At 40.6% G+C, this 18,375-nt stretch overlaps 1 protein-coding gene across 2 annotated transcripts in view; it reads right to left on the bottom strand.

The window, feature by feature from the left end:
* The window catches only part of LOC126095279 (UHRF1-binding protein 1-like), a 473,334-nt gene that overhangs the window by 341,333 nt on the left and 113,626 nt on the right, over positions 1-18,375 (bottom strand). For both annotated transcript variants that reach the window (XM_049910038.1, XM_049910037.1), the window contains exon 6: positions 12,538-12,605. In XM_049910038.1, coding sequence (XP_049765995.1) covers positions 12,538-12,605 — 68 coding nt within the window. The remainder of the gene's footprint in view (positions 1-12,537; positions 12,606-18,375) is intronic.

The following is an 18,375-nucleotide window of genomic DNA, read 5'->3' as shown; positions in this document are numbered from 1 at the left end:
TTGGCGTTCTACAGATCAGAGTGTGGAATGTCAGATCCGTTAATTGGGCAGGTACATTAGAAAATTTAAAAAGGGAAATGGATAGGTTAAAGTTAGATATAGAGGGAATTAGTGAAGTTTGATGGCAGGAGGAACAAGCCTTCTGGTCAGGTGAATACAGGATTATAAATACAAAATCAAATAGGGGTAATGCACGAGTAGGTTTAATAAAGAATAAAAAATATAGGAGCACAGGTAAGTTACTATGAACAGCATAGTGAACGCATATTGGAGGCAAGGTAGACACAAGCCCCACTCCTACAACAGTAGTACAAGCTTATATGACAACTACCTCCTCAGATGATGAAGAGACTGAAGAAATGTATGATGCAATAAAAGAAATTATTCAGATAGTGAAGGGAGACGAAAACTTAATAGTCATGAGGGACTGGAATTCGATAATAGGAAGAGGAAGAGAAAGAATAGTAGTAGGAGGATATGGAATGGGGGTAAGAAATGAAAGAGGAAGCTGCCTGGTCGAATTTTGCACAGAGCATAACTTAATAGTAGCTAACACTTGGTTCAAGAACCACGAAAGAAGGCTATATACATGGAAGAGACCTGAAGGTACTGGAAGGTTTCAGATAGATTATATAATAGTGAGACAGAAATTTAGGAGCCACATTTCAAATTGTAAGACATTTCCAGGGGCAGATGTGGACTCTGACCACAATCTGTTGATTATGAACTGTAGATTAAAACTGAAGAAAATGCAAAAAGGTGGTAAGTTAAGGAGACAGGATCTGCATAAACTGAAAGAACTAGAGGTTGTAGAGAGTTTCACAGAGAGCATTAGGGAACGATGGACAGGAATCAGGGAAAGAAACACAGAAAAAGAAGAATGGATAGCTTTGAGAGATGAAATAGTGAAGGCAGCAGAGTATCAAATCGGTAAAAAGATGAGGGCTAGTAGAAATCCTTGGATAACAGAAGTTGTTGTTGTTGTTGTTGTTGTTGTTGTTGTTGTGGTCTTCAGTCCTGAGACTGGTTTGATGCAGCTCTCCTTGCTACTTTATCCTGTGCAAGCTTCTTCATCTCCCAGTACCTACTGCAGCCTACATCCTTCTGAATCTGCTTAGTGTATTCATCTCTTGGTCTCCCTCTACGATTTTTACCCTCCACACTGCCCTCCAGTACTAAATTGGTGATCCCTTGAAGCCTCAGAACATGTCCTACCAACCGATCCCTTCTTCTGGTCAAGTTGTGCCACAAACTCCTCTTCTCCCCAATTCTGTTCAATACCTCCTCATTAGTTATGTAATCTACCCATCTAATCTTCAGCATTCTTCTGTAGCACCACATTTTGAAAGCTTCAATTCTCTTCTTGTCTAAACTATTTATCATCCATGTTTCACTTCCATACATGGCTACACTCCATACAAGTACTTTCAGAAACTATTTCCTGACACTTAAATCTATACTCAATGTTAACAAATTTCTTTCTTTAGAAACGCTTTCCTTGCCATTGCCAGTCTACATTTTATATCTTCTCTGCTTCGACCATCATCAGTTATTTTGCTCCTCAAATAGCAAAACTCCTTTACTACTTTAAGTGTCTCATTTCCTAATCTAATTCCCTCAGCATCACCCGACTTAATTCGACTACTTTCCATTATCCTTGTATTGCTTTTGTTGATGTTCACCTCATACCCTCCTTTCAAGACACTGTCCATTCCGTTCAACTGCTCTTCCAAGTCCTTTGCTGTCTCTGACAGAATTACAATGTCATCGGCGAACCTCAAAGTTTTTATTTCTTCTCCATGGATTTTAATACCTACTCCGAACTTTCCTTTTGTGTCCTTTACTGCTTGCTCAACATACAGAGGCACTTTCCTTCCCCAGTACCACAGACTGTGGCACAATGGTCTAAGACCCAAGGATCATGCCACGTATGCAGTCAAACAACACGAAGAGACACAAAAAGAAAAGACACTTGTTTACATGTTAGAGTGCAACATCTGTTTATGTGTAATTCCATTCTGTCAGGAGTACCACTCCTTGAAAAAAAATCTGAGTTAATTTTACGCTTCCTTGTAATACTGATCAAGTAACTAAATACAATACAAAAAGTTGATGAGAAAGTAAACATGCCAACAGCTTGTTTTATTTCAAAAACCTATGTAATTAATCAATCCCAAAGTAACTCAGTCCAGAAAAACAGGTGAGTGCACAAAAACTTGGTCCTCAAAGTGTTGAAAGATGGCTGGCCCTTCTCCCAGGAGTTTGCACCGGACACAAACACTGATACGTTATTCTATTACTATACAGCAATTATGTGCAATCTATTACATTTCATCACAGAACAAAGGTCCAACATGGTGATGTTTGTCTGTCATAGCAAAAAGTCTTTGAACAGAGTCATAAGGTCACAGAAGGTGTGACATCCTCAGCCAATGCTTCTTGTTCAGGCCACGCACATTGTGCCAGGGCTTCAGAGAAGACTTCAGTGACTAGACCCACTATGACGAGAAACCACAGAGAAAATCTGGATAACGACACAGAAGTCAGACACCAAACTGTGCTTAAATTTCAAGATGTAATTCGAGTGATACAAATACAGATCATCAACAAGAAGTTACTTTTTAAGAGCAAACAATGTTTAATTTAAATTTTGTGTCACTTGAATATTTGTTGTAGCACCTATTCTCATAGCAAATTTAATATTTATCATTTTTACTGTACTACTTCTTAAAATCAACTCGCATTATTTGAAATTCCAATAGAACAGAAAGAGACCAATATTGTATTACAGAAAATTTATTGTCTAGCACTAAGCTATAAATAGATACGTAACTTGCAGAAAACCATCTGATGAACTTGAAAAGATTCAAAAACTGATTCATGGAATAATAAATAACTATTCAAAAAAGTGACTGGCTGCAGTTTTTTTTGTTTAATTTTTAATTTTTTTATTTTTTACATCAAATTCTATTGAACCTTTCTTAATACAACAAATTTCTTTAAAATAAGGTAGCTACAGTTCAGTAGTGCTTGTTCTGAATTGCACACTGCCAGACAAAAAAAGTAAAGCCCTCAAAAGACACAATCGGACATCTATGTAATTTTTTACACATACACACCATTGCAGGCATGTAAATTATTAGAGTTGGAATTCCTTGTGATCAGTAGAACAGACATCAGTGTGCATTAGTGTTGTTGGTCTTTTGTGTTGTTACCAAGGCTGGTAGGGTTTATAAAGGACACGAACAGCATCACATATTGAGTGATCACAGTGAGTGACATGGAAATGCTACATACGCACGTGAGGCATCACTGTAGGTCTCCATTTGACTGGCTTGTAAAACTATGCAATATCAAATTTGGGCCACATTCAGATGTGACAGTGGACTGACAGGCATACTGGTTGTCAATGCTCCAGTCAACCACTTTTGACCATCACAAGGGAGAATTCCAAACTGTACATCAACCACATCATGACCTCTTCACATCTAGGCCTGCCTTCCAAGAACAAATGATGGACTCACTTAACATTCTGTATCATCCTGCACCATTGGTTGGTAACAAGCAGCAAGTGCACTAAGCAATTACTGTTCCATGCATAGCCTACCATTAACACCACTGTGCATTTGGAATGGTGTCATGACCAAGAAGCATGGACTGCTGATGAACAGTGTCACACAGTGTTCAGCAACGAATCGCGTTCTGCACTACCCTGGATGACTGTCATCAGCGAATATGGTGTTAATGCGGGCAAGGCCTCATTTTTCCAATGTTTTGGAGAGGCACAGCAATATTACTCTTGGCATCATCATGTGGCGAGTCTTCAGATATGACTTAAGGCCAGTGGCGGATACATATGGGGGCAAGCGGGACCCCCCCTGCCCTTGCAGGGCTGCCCGCATTGCCACCCATGCTGCCCCTGCCAGTCAGCCCTCATGCTATTGGTTCATTTCTTTGGTCAGTTGACTCGAGTGGATCAAGTTATCAAATAGTAGTACTTTCCTATGTAGCACGCAAATCTGTGTCATCGTATTTTATTCCTTTCTGTCTGGCACACAGATAGCTAAAACATACCTATGAGAAAAGTCGTGGCCAAAATTAGATTCGATGCTCAAGGTGCACGATGGCATGAGAGCTAATGCTGATAGCCACTTTAGCCACTTTGCTTGTATTGTTGAAGAGGCGAAGGTAGTTATGGAAGAGTTAGATGTGGAGATGAGTGTTCCTCATCTTACAGGCAGACAAAGACACAGGGGAAACTGCGATCATAATGATGATGCTACGACTATTGGAAAAGAACTGTTTTATTCCAACACTGGACCATGTTACGACTGACGTGAGAGAATGTTTTTCTGAATAAAATATTTATCACTTAAAATTCAACATACTTTTGCCCTCACAACTATGAAACATGACAGTAATGATCTGGCACATAAATTGAATCAGTGCTTAACTTTGAAGAAGAATCGTTCTCTGTGATTACAAAAATGGGAGATATTCTTCAATACAAGCAAATGAGCATAAATGCTCTTAATGATCGTGATTCTGTTATGAAAGCGTTGTCTGTCTGTCCTAGATCTGACTACCCTACTTTACACACACTGTACAAAATATCTGCTTGTCTACCTGCATCTACTGCTACAGCAGAAAGAAGATTTTCAACACTGCAACATACAAAGATGTGGCTGAGGTCGACAATGAAGGAGGATCGACGTAATGGCTTAGCTCTGTTGAACACTCACCCTGACACTGATTGTCCTACTGATGATGTAATTAACCAATTTGCCAGGAAGAATAGGTGCATAGAATTCATCATTTAAGGAAGATAACCACAGTTGTAACTTTTTTATATCATAAGATGGCTTTGTCTTGTATATGTGTATCATCATCATCATCATCATCATCATCATCATTTAAGACTGATAATGCCTTTCAGCGTTCAGTCTGGAGCAAAGTCCCCCTTATAAAGTTCCTCCATGATCCTCTATTCAGTGCTAACATTGGTGCCTCTTCTGATGTTAAGCCTATTACTTCAAAATCATTCTTAACCGAATCCAGGTACCTTCTCCTTGGTCTACCCCGACTCCTACCCTCTACTGCTCAACCCATGAGTCTCTTCGGTAACCTTGCTTCTCCCATGCGTGTAACATGACCCCACCATCTAAGCCTGCTCGCCCTGACTGCTACATCTATAGAGTTCATTCCCAGTTTTTCTTTGATTTCCTCATTGTGCACACCTTCCTGCCATTGTTCCCATCTACTAGTACCTGCAATCATCCTAGCTACTTTCATATCCGTAACCTCAACCTTATTGATAAGGCAACCTGAATCCACCCAGCTTTCGCTCCCATACAGCAAAGTTGGCCGAAAGATTGAACCGTGCACAGATAACTTAGTCTTGGTACTGGCTTCCTTCTTGCAGAAGTGAATAGATCATAGCTGAGCACTCACTGCATTAGCTTTGCTACACCTCGCTTCCAGTTCTTTCACTATGTTGCCATCCTGTGAGAATATGCATCCTAAGTACTTCAAACCGTTCACCTGTTCTAACTTTGTTCCTCCTATTTGGCACTCAATCCGTTCATATCTCTTTCCCACTGACATTACTTTTATTTTGGAGATGCTAATCTTCATACCATAGTCCTTACATTTCTGATCTAGCTCTGAAATATTACTTTGCAAACTTTCAATAGAATCTGCCATCACAACTAAGTCATCCGCATATGCAAGACTGCTTTTTTTTTGTTCACCTATCTTAATCTCACCCAGCCAGTCTATTGTTTTCAACATATGATCCATAAATAATATGAACAACAGTGGAGACAGGTTGCAGTCTTGTCTTACCCCTGAAACTACTCTGAACCATGAACTCAATTTACCATCAACTCTAACTGCTGCCTGACTATCTATGTAAAGACCTTTAATTGCTTGCAAAAGTTTGCCTCCTATTCCATAATCACATAGAACAGACAATAACTTCCTCCTAGGAACCCGGTCATATGCCTTTTCTAGATCTATAAAACATAGATACAATTCCCTGTTCCACTCGTAACACTTCTCCATTATTTGCCGTAAGCTAAAGATCTGGTCCTGACAACTTCTAAGAGGCCTTAACCCACACTGATTTTCATTCAATTTGTCCTCAACTAATACTCGCACTTTCCTTTCAACAATACCTGAGAAGATTTTACCCACAACGCTGATCAAAGAGATACCTGTGTAGTTGTTACAATCTTTTCTGTTTCCATGTTTAAAGATTGGTGTGATTACTGCTTTCGTCCAATCTGATGGAACCTGTCCCAACTCCCACACCATTTCAATTATCCTGTGTAGCCATTTAAGACCTGACATTCCACTGTATAAGGTGAGTTCCGACTTAATTTCATCCACCCCAGCTGCTTTATTGCACTGCAATCTATCGACCATTTTCTCCACTTCCTCAAATGTGATCCTATTTCCATCATCATTCCTGTCCCATTGTACATCGAAATCTGAAACATTACTGATCGCATTTTCACCTACATTGAGCAACTCTTCAAAATATTCCCTCCATCTGCCCAAGGCATCAACAGGATTCACCAGCAGTTTTCCTGACCTGTCCAAAATACTTGTCATTTCCTTCTTACCTCCTTTTCGAAGACTGCTAATTACACTCCAGAATGGTTTTCCAGCAGTTTGACCCAAAGTCTCCAACCTGTTTCCAAACTCTTCCCAATATTTCTTCTTGGATGCTGCAATTATCTGTTTAGCTTTGTTTCTTTCTTCAACATAACTTTCTCTGTATACCTGAGTTCTAGTATGTAGCCATTTTTGATATGCCCTCTTTTTCCTTTTACAGGCTGCCTTGACTGTGTCATTCCACCAAGCTGTTTGCTTCATCCTACCTTTACACACTACTGTTCCAAGACATTCTTTGGCCACTTCTAGTACTGTGTCCCTGTACCTTGTCCATTCCTTTTCCAGTGACTGCAATTGACTACACTCAACTAACTGGTACCTTTCTTAGATCACTGTTATGTACTTGTGCCTGATTTCCTTATCCTGAAGTTTCTCCACTCTTATCCTCCTACACATGGACCTGACCTTCTGCACTTTCGGCCTCACAATACCAATTTCACTGCAGATTAAATAGTGATCAGTGTCATCAAAGAATCCCCTGAATACACGTGTGTCCCTCACAGCCTTCCTGAATTCCTGATCTGTTATTATATAGTCAATGACAGATCTGGTTCCCTGCCTTCCCAAGTATACCGGTGAATGTTCTTATGCTTAAAAAAGGAGTTTGTAATTACTAAGCCCTTACTGGCACAGAAATCCAAGAGTTGTTTCCTGTTCCTGTTGGCCTCCATATCCTCTCCAAATTTACCCATAACCTTTTCATACCTTCTGTTCGATTTCCAATCCTGGCGTTAAAATCACCCATGAGCAGAACACTGTCCTTGTCCTTTACTCTAACAACTACATCACTGAGTGTGTCATAAAAACTATCCATCTTATCTTGATCTGTCCCTTCACAATGCGAATATACTGACACAATCCTAATTTTCTTGCTAGACACTGTCAAATCTATCCACATCAGTCGTTCGTTTACATACCTTATTGCAACTACGCTGGGTTCCATTTCTTTCCTGATGAAAAGCCCTACACCCCACTGTGCTATTCCTGCTTTGACTCCTGACAGGTAAACCTTGCATTCTCCCACTTCCTATTCTTTCTCACCCCTTACCCAAATGTCACTAACAGCTAAAACGTCCAACCCCATCTTACTTGCAGCCTCTGCCAGCTCTACCTTCTTCCCAGAGTAGCCCCCATTTATATTAATAGCTCCCCATCTCGTTACCATTCTGTTGCAGAGTCGTATCTTAGGAGTCCCTGGTTCAAAAAAGTCATCCAGAACCCAAGATTAGGGGGGACTTACTAGACGTGATGAGAAGGAAAGACTGATCTTCCTTTCCTTTATATCCCTCTTCTGATTCCCTTCAACGCATTGGCCACTGTTTCGTGAGTAGATTTTTTAATCTATCCAATTACATTACATGTTGGTCAATTGTGTGGTGAGGGTAACAATAATGACTGGATTGGTGACTGACCATGTGGCCACAAATATGGGCAGTGAAAAGTGTGGCATAGCTGTAAAAGATCTCCATCATCTGTCAGATACTTCCACCTACAAACCTTGCCACAGTGACCCCATTCCAGTAATCCAGTAGGGTCTCCAGCCACTACTCAAATCCTTATGCCTATCCCAGAGACTCTCCCCAGAGTCCATCTATCTACTTACCCATACCATCCCCGCACTCCCACCTTCTACATGCCTCCTAAAGCCCATAAACCCAAGCACCCAGGATGCCCCATTGTGGCCGCTTACTGCACCCCCTTTGAGAGAGTCTCTGCTCTCACAGACAAACACCTTCAACCTGTTACCTGGAACCTAGCCTCCTATATAAAAGGTACCAACCATTTCCTCCACCAACTCTCCACAGTTCCTGTCCCTTTACCACACAGTGCCCTGCTCGTCACTATTGATGCCTCCTCCCTGTACACTAACATTCCTAATGCCCATGGCCTTGCTGCTATCGAACACTACATTTCCAGATGCTCTATGGATTCCAAACTAACAACTTCTTTCCTAGTCACAATGACCATCTATATCCTCACCCACAATTACTTCTCCTTTGAAGGCATTACCTAAAAACAAATCTGGGGTATGGCCATGAGCACCCACATCGCACTATCCTATGCCAACGTATTCATGGGAAATCTAGAGTAATCCTTCCTACAAACCCAGAATCCTAAACCCCTCACCTGGTTCACATTCACTGATGATATTTTTGCTACCTGGATTGAAGGTGAGGACGCCCTACTCACATTCCTCCAGAACCTCAACAACTTCTCCCCCATTTGCCTCACCTGGTCCTACTCAACCCAGCAAGCCACCTTCCTAGATGTTGACCTACACCTCAGAAATGGCAACATCAGTACCTCCGTCCATATCAAACCTACTAACCACCAGCAATACCACCACTTCGATAGCCGCCACCCATTCCGTACCAGGAAGTCCCTGCCATACAACCTAGCCACCATGGTCGTCGCATCTGCAGTGACTAGCAGACCCTCTCAAAATATATCGAGAGTCTCACTGAGGCCTTCAGTGAACGTAATTATCCTCCCATCCTTGTACAAAAACAAATCTCCCGTGCCTTATCTTTCCAGTCTGCCACCACCTCCCAAAGTTCCACAGTCTGGCCACAGAGGAGCATCCCCTCGTAACTCAGTACCACCCGGGAGTGGAGCAACTAAATTACATTCTCCGCCATGGTTTCGATTATCTCTCATTGTGCCTTGAAATGAGAAATGTCCTGCCCACTATCCTTCCCACTCCTCCTACAGTGGTATTCTGCCATCCACTGAACCTACACAATATACTCGTCCATCCTTACACAACCCCTGCTACCAATCACCTACCTCATACCCCTGTAATAGACGTAGATGCAAGCAAGACCTGTTCCATGCATCCTCCTACCACCACCTTCTCCAGTCCTGTCAGTAAAATCACCTGCCCCGTCAAAAGCAGGGCTATCTGTGAAACCAGTCATGTGATTTACAAGCTAAGCTGCAACCACTGTGCTGCATTCTAAATAGGCATGACAACCAACAAGCTGCCTGTCTGGATGAATGGCCACCAACAAACTGTGGCCAAAAACCAAGTGGACCACCCTGTTGCTGAACATGCTGCCGAACATGAAATCCCTCATCTCAATGACTGCTTCACAGCCTGTGCCATATGAATCCTTCCCACCAACACCAGCTTTTCTGAAATGCGCAGGTGGGAACTTTCCCTGAAATACATCCTATGTTCCCATAACCCTCCTGGCCTCAACCTTTGTTAGTCACTGTCCTCACCCATCCAGCCCCCTCCCTGTTCCAGCACTACACAGCCATCATTTCACCGCCACACCCAGTCTTAATTTCTTTTTATTTCTCTCCTTTCTGCTACTTACCCCCCCTCCCCACCTTCTCTCCTGCCCTCCGTCTAAACTACAGCACTTCACTGTTCGCCACCCCCACCATACTATCCCTCCCCAGCCTCCTCCTTACCCCCCCCCTCCCCCCCAGTTGCCACTCACATCACGCATTGGTGCTACTGCTTGCAATGTGGTTTCAGTTGCAGACGATTGTGCAAGTTGCATTTGCCTGAGTGTGTGTGTGTGTGTGTGTGTGTGTGTGTGTGTGTGTGTGTGTGTGAGTGCGCGTGCATGCGTGCGGGCGTTCATTGCATGATGTTTCAAGAACACTAGCAAATCAATTTTGAGATGTACAAACCATAAAAAATTAAGTCAGCAGGCTTCAATGAAGTATCAACCTGTCTGCTGAAAAAAATACATGCTGAATGTATAAGCTCTCTTAACTAACTAATTCACATTGGGGAATTTTCCAGAGTAGTCGAAACAGGTATGAATTGTGCCTCTGTTACAGAAAGGTGACACAGAATACTTCAAATTAATTTCCCTGTTGTCATCATTCTCAAAAATAATACAACTGATATGGAAGACATATGAATGAATTACTTGAATAAATACAACTTTCTAAGCAAGTCACAGTCTGGAGTCCAATGTGGTGGAAGTACAGAATCAGCCACAGTAGGATTAACAAAAGTGGTACTTATTGCTCTTGACAAGTATGAGTGTGTCACAGACACACTCATAACTCTTGCTAAAGATGTTGGTGATCCTGATCATAAGGCCCTATTAAATAAGCTAGAATCATTTGGAATAAGAGGAACAGCTGATGACTGGCTCTAATCACAGATAGGGTACAAGCAGTACAGGTAACACAAACATCAAATGAAGCTATGTATCAGTGAAAAACTTAATAGGACCAAAATATATTAATATAAGAATTCCTCAGGCTGGCATTTTAAGACCAATATTGTTGGAGATATATCTCACTGGCTTTCCCAACAGTGCTAGACATGGAGAAAAAAAAAATTCTTTTTTCTGATGTCAACAATATTATAGTCTCTGAGAAAACAAGAGAACTCCCTACAGAGAATGCACTTTAAACACTCTGTCTGCAATTGATCAATACAGAATAAAGCTACACTGAGCACAAAGATAACAAATGTCATGAATTTCAATTTGAAAATGGGAAAATGACTTGGTTAAATTAAATGTAGGTAGCACCTTTATTGAGTGCATAATAAACAGGAAATTTCTTTGAAAGAATACTTATTTGAAACAGCATTTTTTACCAACGAATAACCTTGCACAACAAAGTTTGTGTGGAGATCACAAGTACTACAGAAAATTACTTAAAGAGGCTGTTAAATGACAACTTCTTTAACTTATTTAAAAAGACAGTTAAAAGTGTCAAAGCTCTGTAGTAAGTAGTATTACTTTCTATACCATAGCCGACTACCTGTTCCATTCTTGTCACACTATACCCATAAGTACATAAATGCCTGTATGTATGAATTATGTTTTCTTCTTTATTCTTAAATTGTAATACTGTGGGATAGCCAATATCCTCGTAAGGGTGATCCATGGCTGAATGAAACAACAACAACAACAACAACAACAACAGCAACAACAAATGCTACTACTAACCTACTGCTGCTGCTACTACCACCATTACATATAAAGAAGGTCTAAGCCTCAGTATCCTTGATATTCCTTTTGTTTTAACTCTTTTGTCTTATGTCTGTAACCTCACATCATTTACCTTATCCTCGTTAACTGTCCTCGAAGTCTTTGATGCAGGATTGGTTAGAAAGCATTTATTCACACAAACGGCTCATCATTTGGTGCCTCCCTCACCCAATGTTATCACCTTACCCTTTCACCTGTGTCAGTTCTCACTTCACTACTACTGATACACTCACTATACAAGCCTTGCACTTGGGTGATCCTGGCGTCCCTCTCAGCTTGACACACAAAGAGGCTGCTAATTACTTTAATACGTCTTGAATAGAAATTGTACAATTGTGGTGTCTCTGGTGGCCCCCTCAGCTTGGCACCGCAAGTGGTGGTTTGTATCGCTCGAGCCTTTCACTGGTCCAGCTCTCACCTACTATAATCTCGAACATTTCAACTTTTTCCCAGCTAGGGGTACTAAGATTTATGACTTACTTATTATTCTCTTATATGCAGTTTTCCTGCATCTGTCCATACAGAATGGATCACTGTTTCTAAAAGCTAGAACTTCAAATGATTTTAACAGGTATTAGAACAACACACAGCTCTACTCCTCTCAAAAATAATTATTATTTTTCTAGTAATCAACAGAAGGGACAAGGAAATGAAAGGAAACACAATTTGCTAACAATTCTGTGTTGTTTAAGGGAAACAAAATGAACAATGCAGGCACACACTGCATACTACAAACATCATATTTAGACTGTCATTTATGAAAATTTCACATCATTATTCAATGCTGCCACATGAGCAAAAGAACTTGCTTAAAAGTAGCTTTGGATCAATGTTCCGTTGCTGCTCTGTAAAATGAATTAATTATTAAAACTGTTCAATATAATGTTACCTGCAGCTGTTGGAGGTTGATCTGTAACGCACCACCATCCTGAAGATCTGGATGCACAGATCGCCCATCTAAAACAAATAAATATACAAATAAAAAAATTAAAAAAAGGAGAAAAATGCTTTTTTAACAACATGTACTGATTGCCTTTAAAATACATAATAAGAACTGTCATTCACTACAAGTGTATGACTCTTATAATAATATTACCAACTGATAAAATGTGCTATAAAAGATAATTATAAAATAAACATTATTATGCCATATTTTTACACCTTTGTCTTTTGTTTCACCTAGCAAACAATAGTGGCTTTCCAAATGCTGGCACTCCCTTTTATGCTCAGTGCTACAAGCTCATCACCCAAATTCTGGAATTCAAAACCTGGCTGTTTTAATTTATGTTACTTCCATTAACTTACTAGCTGCTTTGATATCTTTTGATTGTGCATGTTATGTTTTTGTTCCTCCTTTACCTACACTGTTTTCCTTAACCTTCCTCGAACTCGTGTCTATGTTTTTCCCTTAAATGGTGATTAAAGTTCCAGAAGTTTGAGATTTGGTGCGTTTCTTTGTTAGTTTGTATATTAGCAGTGAAGCAATTGATCCTAACACAATAGCAGGTAAATAAGTGGTCCTGTTTTTGTCTAATGGGGTGTCTTTGAAGCTGGGATAATGTCATTTTTACGTTTAACGTGTGTGTGTCTGCAGTACTAAACCTTTCTTATGCCCAATACACATAATGTCTGAAGGTAATGACAGCAATTTATTGCAATAAATAATTTTATTAGAATAGAATCAAAATTGGTATTTCTTAGTCAGGTGCAGAGATTTTGGGTGTTGTTATTCTAGCCAATAGAACACCTGCTTCAAGAAAACTCGTAATTTCTTTCTTTCATCCATATAAGGCCTGTAAGATGGCGGCTGCAGTGTAACATGTGCTGAGTTCATCTCGCGACATTTAGTTGAATTCGAAGGTGCTCTCGTAGATGGTGTTGTCAAGTAGCAGTGGAAATTGTGTAAACAACAGTGTTCTGTGCGGTAGTGCTATTTTTTCTGTGCTCCACCAATATCTATGCTGGAGAAAATGGTTAACAGGAGAGTGAACAGCAGCACGTCCAGCAGCAGGGAAGCAGCAGGTGCGGCAGGCTTGCTCCTGGTGGAAGGTGTGGCCACGGCTCCCGGTATAGCTGAGCTGGTCCACTCTGAGGTAAACGCTGCGCTTCGCGATAAAGACAATCTCAATCTGATAGCAGGCACTATGTCAGATACAGTAACGGCAACAGTATTGGCCAAAGTGATGAAACTGTTGAGGCCAATACTGCCGAAATTACAGCATTAAAAAAGCCTGTGTCTGAATATGAGAAAAAGGCATGACCGTTGGAAGTAAAACTATTTGCCGCAACAGATGAGCTAGAACAGTACCAAAGGCGAAATAGTCTACGACTGTTTGGCGTAGCAGAAAATAAGGAAGAAGGCACAGACAAACTGCTTATACAGGTTGCACGTGAAAAATTAGGCACTGAAGTGACTAAGGCAGACATTGACAGGAGCCATCGAGTGGGACAAAAACTACCAGGTGCTACCAAACCTCGTCCGACAATAGTTAAATTTGTCTCGTACCGAAAAAGGGCAGAGTTCTTTACCCAGAAGGAGAGGTTAACAAGACAGGGCTTACAATACGGGAAGATGTGACACACGAATGTCTAAAGATTTTAAACAGTGCCATATCCCACTTTGGTCTTCAGAACGTGTGGACTCAGAATGGCAGAGTAATCATGAAGACAGCAGCTGGAAAGAAGACAGTCACAAACATGACAGAACTGAACAGTATTAAGTGCAGCTACTCGAGCCAAAAGTGCAAACTTAACACCATTTGCAAATTGTAACATCCCCTATACTCAGATATACTGTCTCAAAATTGTATTAACTTTTTAATTATCCCCATATTTGTACCTTCAACTAATTTTTTATAATTGTATTAACTTTGTATTATTTTTTGTACCTGTAGCTCTGACATTTACTTAACTTTAGTTACTGCTAATACTATTCTTATTCGCTCAGTTTACTCTTCCATTCTGTAATAGTACCATTGCAATGATTAGTCTCTACTTTAGTTCATTAATCACCCATCTCTTCGGTTTAAATTGTTCACAACAAAAATCACTATCAGTATCACTTTAGTAAATTTCAATCTAATTGTAGCTTCCTACGGTAATCACTATCAGTATCACTCTAGTAAATTTCAATTTAATTCTACCTTCCTATGATAATCTACTAGTTATTAAGCTTACTTCTCTCAGCTGGCAGCATCGGCCTTTTAAATCACTCCCCTTTTCCTTATTTCCATCCTAAGCTGTTTCAAATACACTAATTACATTTCACCTTTTACGACAGAGGATACACAGTGACACACAGCCGTCACTGTTTTGGACATATTTTCCTTGCACCAAATACCACTACTCCATTTTCTATACCCCTGCAACCTTAGGAAATCTCTTGCAATCGCCTTTCTTTTGGAACTCGCGGAGTCACAAACAGGTCACGCAAAATCTCGGACACCCCTCTGTTATGTCACTTCACGGAAGCAGCGGCCAGTGACCCTCGCGGCAGGGAGTGCCTAACAAAGGGAAAAACCAGTCTGCCACCCTACTCCAGGCTGCCCAGGGGATGAGTCAGAGCTTTTAGTAGTGCACTGCTACATCCAGTCTTTATCTGCATATTACAAAGAACTTGGCCTCCTCTTCAACCAACCATATCCTCTACATCTATTCATCTCCCAGGGTACACATTTCTTAGGGCTGATAGATAAAAAAAGCAAGGTGGCGGGGTCGGCGAATACGTACAAACAGATCACAAAGTGAAAGTCTTAAGTACGTCAAACCCTGCTGAAGAAAAAGAGGCTGAATTCCATGTTCACTGAAATAAATATACAAAATCAGAAGTGCTTGACTGGTGTCGTGTACAAGCCACCAAAAATGAGCTCAATGAGTTCCTTTCAACCGAAATTACATTCACTTCAGTGTCAATATGAACATGTCATTGTAATGGGTGACATGAACATAGACCTGCTAAGAGATACTCCCTCCGCAATAAACCTAAGAATATTGTTTAGTTGCAATAGCATGAACATTCTTCCATTACAACCTACACACCATACGGCGCACAGTCATACTCTTACAGACATAATCGCAACGAAACAGACTCACAAAGTAAGAGATGTTGGTCAAACTTCGGCCCCAGGCCTCTCAGCACATGATGTCATATTCCTGGTCGACTCTGTCCAGCCCCCAAAGATCAAATCGCATTACATAACTTGTAGGAACATGAAATGTATTGATATTGACGCTCTAGCAGCCAACTGCTCAGAAATCTCATGGCATCAAATAATCAGAGAACCTACAATCAATGGCAAAATTAATGAACTTGATGATAAACTCACTGCTCTCTATGACAAACATGCACCTGTATGCACAATCCGTGTAAGAAAGTCTCCTGTTCCATGGCTGACAGCTGATTTACATCAAATGATGATTAATAGGGATGCTGCCCACAGGCGTTTCAAGGCGGTTCTGATACCCAAGCATTTCAGAGAATATAGAAAGCTACGGAACAGAGTGAAACAATGCATTCACAACGCTAAAATCAGGCACACTCGCTCCCTTGTATGCAGCGATCTGACGCACACGACTCTATGGAAGAATCTCCGTAGCTTGGGGGTCAGAAAGGCAAAATCAGAAATTGCTTTTCATGTCTCAGCTAACGAATTAAATGAATTCTTCTCTGCACCTCTGAATACCCACACAGCTGATAATTACCATCCACAAGAATCCCCTAACTGGATAACTAACAACGATACCTTCCATCTATAACATGTAACAATAAATACGGCAAGAAAAGCAATAATGAGAATCTCTTCTGATGCGACAGCCAATGACAGTATCAGTATAACCATGATTAAGAATGTTGCCGATATCTTAGTACCTGTCTTAACTGACATATTTAATTTTTCCCTCGTGAACGGAATATACCCCACTGCATGGAAAAGAAGCATAATTTGAGCCATCCCTAAGATCAAAAACTCGCAACTGCCTAGTGATTACTGACCAATTAGCATATTGCCTGCTGTTACCAAAGCACTTGAATATATTGTTCATGATCAAATCACTGAACACCTCCTTGAATTCAGCCTGTATGACAAATTTCAATCCAGTGTCCGTAAACACCACAGCACACACACTGCTCTAATTAAAGTAACTGATGACCTGAAATATGCCATCGACAGCCAAAAGGCAACAATATTGATGTTACTAGACTTCCGCAAAGCTTTTGACACTGTTAACTTTGACATATTGCTCAGAAAAATTCAACAGCTTAATTTCTCAGATAGTGCAATGAGATGGTTTGAAAGCTACTTAAAAGACAGACAGCAATGTGTTGTCTGCGTAAATGAAAAATGTCTCCTCGGGAGTGCCACAAGGATCAGTCTTAGGACCACCTCCAGCTTTACCTAAATGTCAGACCTGAAGATATGAACACTGCAATCGATCAGATGAATGATGATCTGTCTTCAGTAGTGACATGGGCGATAAACCTGCGGCTTAAACTAAATGCAAAAAAGACACAAGTTATCTTAATGGCCCATTAGAAATTAATAAGTTCAGATTTCTGTGAACGGCTGCCTCCTATTTTGCTCGACAGCATTCCAATACCATATCAGAAAACAGTTAAGAACTTGGGTGTAACTCTGGATGAGCTTCTCAACTGGGCGGAAAATACAGTCGCAGTGTGCCGGAAGACATCCGCTTGTCTCTATGTCCTCAAAAAGTTTCGGACTGTATTTCCACAGGACGTGAAACGCTAGCTCATGCAAGCACTTGTTCTACCGAACCTCCACTATTGTGATGTAATTCAACAAGGCATGAGTAGTGAAAACAAAAGACGGACAGAACTAACCATGAATGCCTGTGTGCGTTACACCAACAACATTTGCCGATTTGATCATGTTACTGCTTCATACTCCCAGCTAGGGTGACTGAGGCCAGACAAATTGCGTGACTACCACACTCTATGTCTACTTCACTGACTCCTCATCATGCAAGCACCCCAGTACCTTGCTTCAGAGATTTAAACCTTTCATGCCATCATAATCGAAACACGAGGTCACTGTTATTTGGTATCCTAATTGTGCCCACTCACAAAACAAAAACTTTTGCAAACTCCTCCTCAGTTGCTGCTGTCCACCTCCAGAACAAACTGCCCCTTACCTTGTGCAAAATTCAATCCCCTGTTGCTTTTAAGAAGAAGTTGAAGCATTTCCTACTATCATCCTCATAACGTTTTCCACAAAATTAATGTACAAGGCCAATCCTCCCCTCGGTCAAATAGCAAAGCTAGTGTCTCCTATCTTGCTCCTTTCTCTTCTTCCTCTTCATCTATCTCTATTAGCCACACAATCTTTTTTTCCTTTACATTTCCTTAGTTATGTTTCATCATGTCTCTATTCTTCTCCTCCCTTCACCATCAGTCTCCGTCACACTCCCTGCTGCTAGCACTCTTATCTAAAATCTGTCTCTTTCATAATCTCTAATTATAACAGTACTTATTATCTACGAATATAAACTGTATATGTATGTAATTTTCCAAGAGTGCCTTTGTAACTGTTTATTTCACTTTTTGTAATAGATTTAGTTTAACATGCCTACTAAAACATATGAATATAAAATAAGTAGAATGCCTGGATAGATGTAAGAGATGGCCTGATGGCCCTAATCTTGCCAGGTTAAATAAATCAATAAATAAAATAAACATACGCTGTGTTCCATGGTTTGCATAATAAAGGAA

This window comes from Schistocerca cancellata, chromosome 8 (genome assembly GCF_023864275.1).
Source record: "Schistocerca cancellata isolate TAMUIC-IGC-003103 chromosome 8, iqSchCanc2.1, whole genome shotgun sequence".
NCBI classification, from domain to species: Eukaryota; Metazoa; Arthropoda; class Insecta; order Orthoptera; family Acrididae; genus Schistocerca; species Schistocerca cancellata.
Note: the sequence above shows the minus strand (reverse complement) of the source record. Positions and strands in the feature narration are given on the sequence as shown.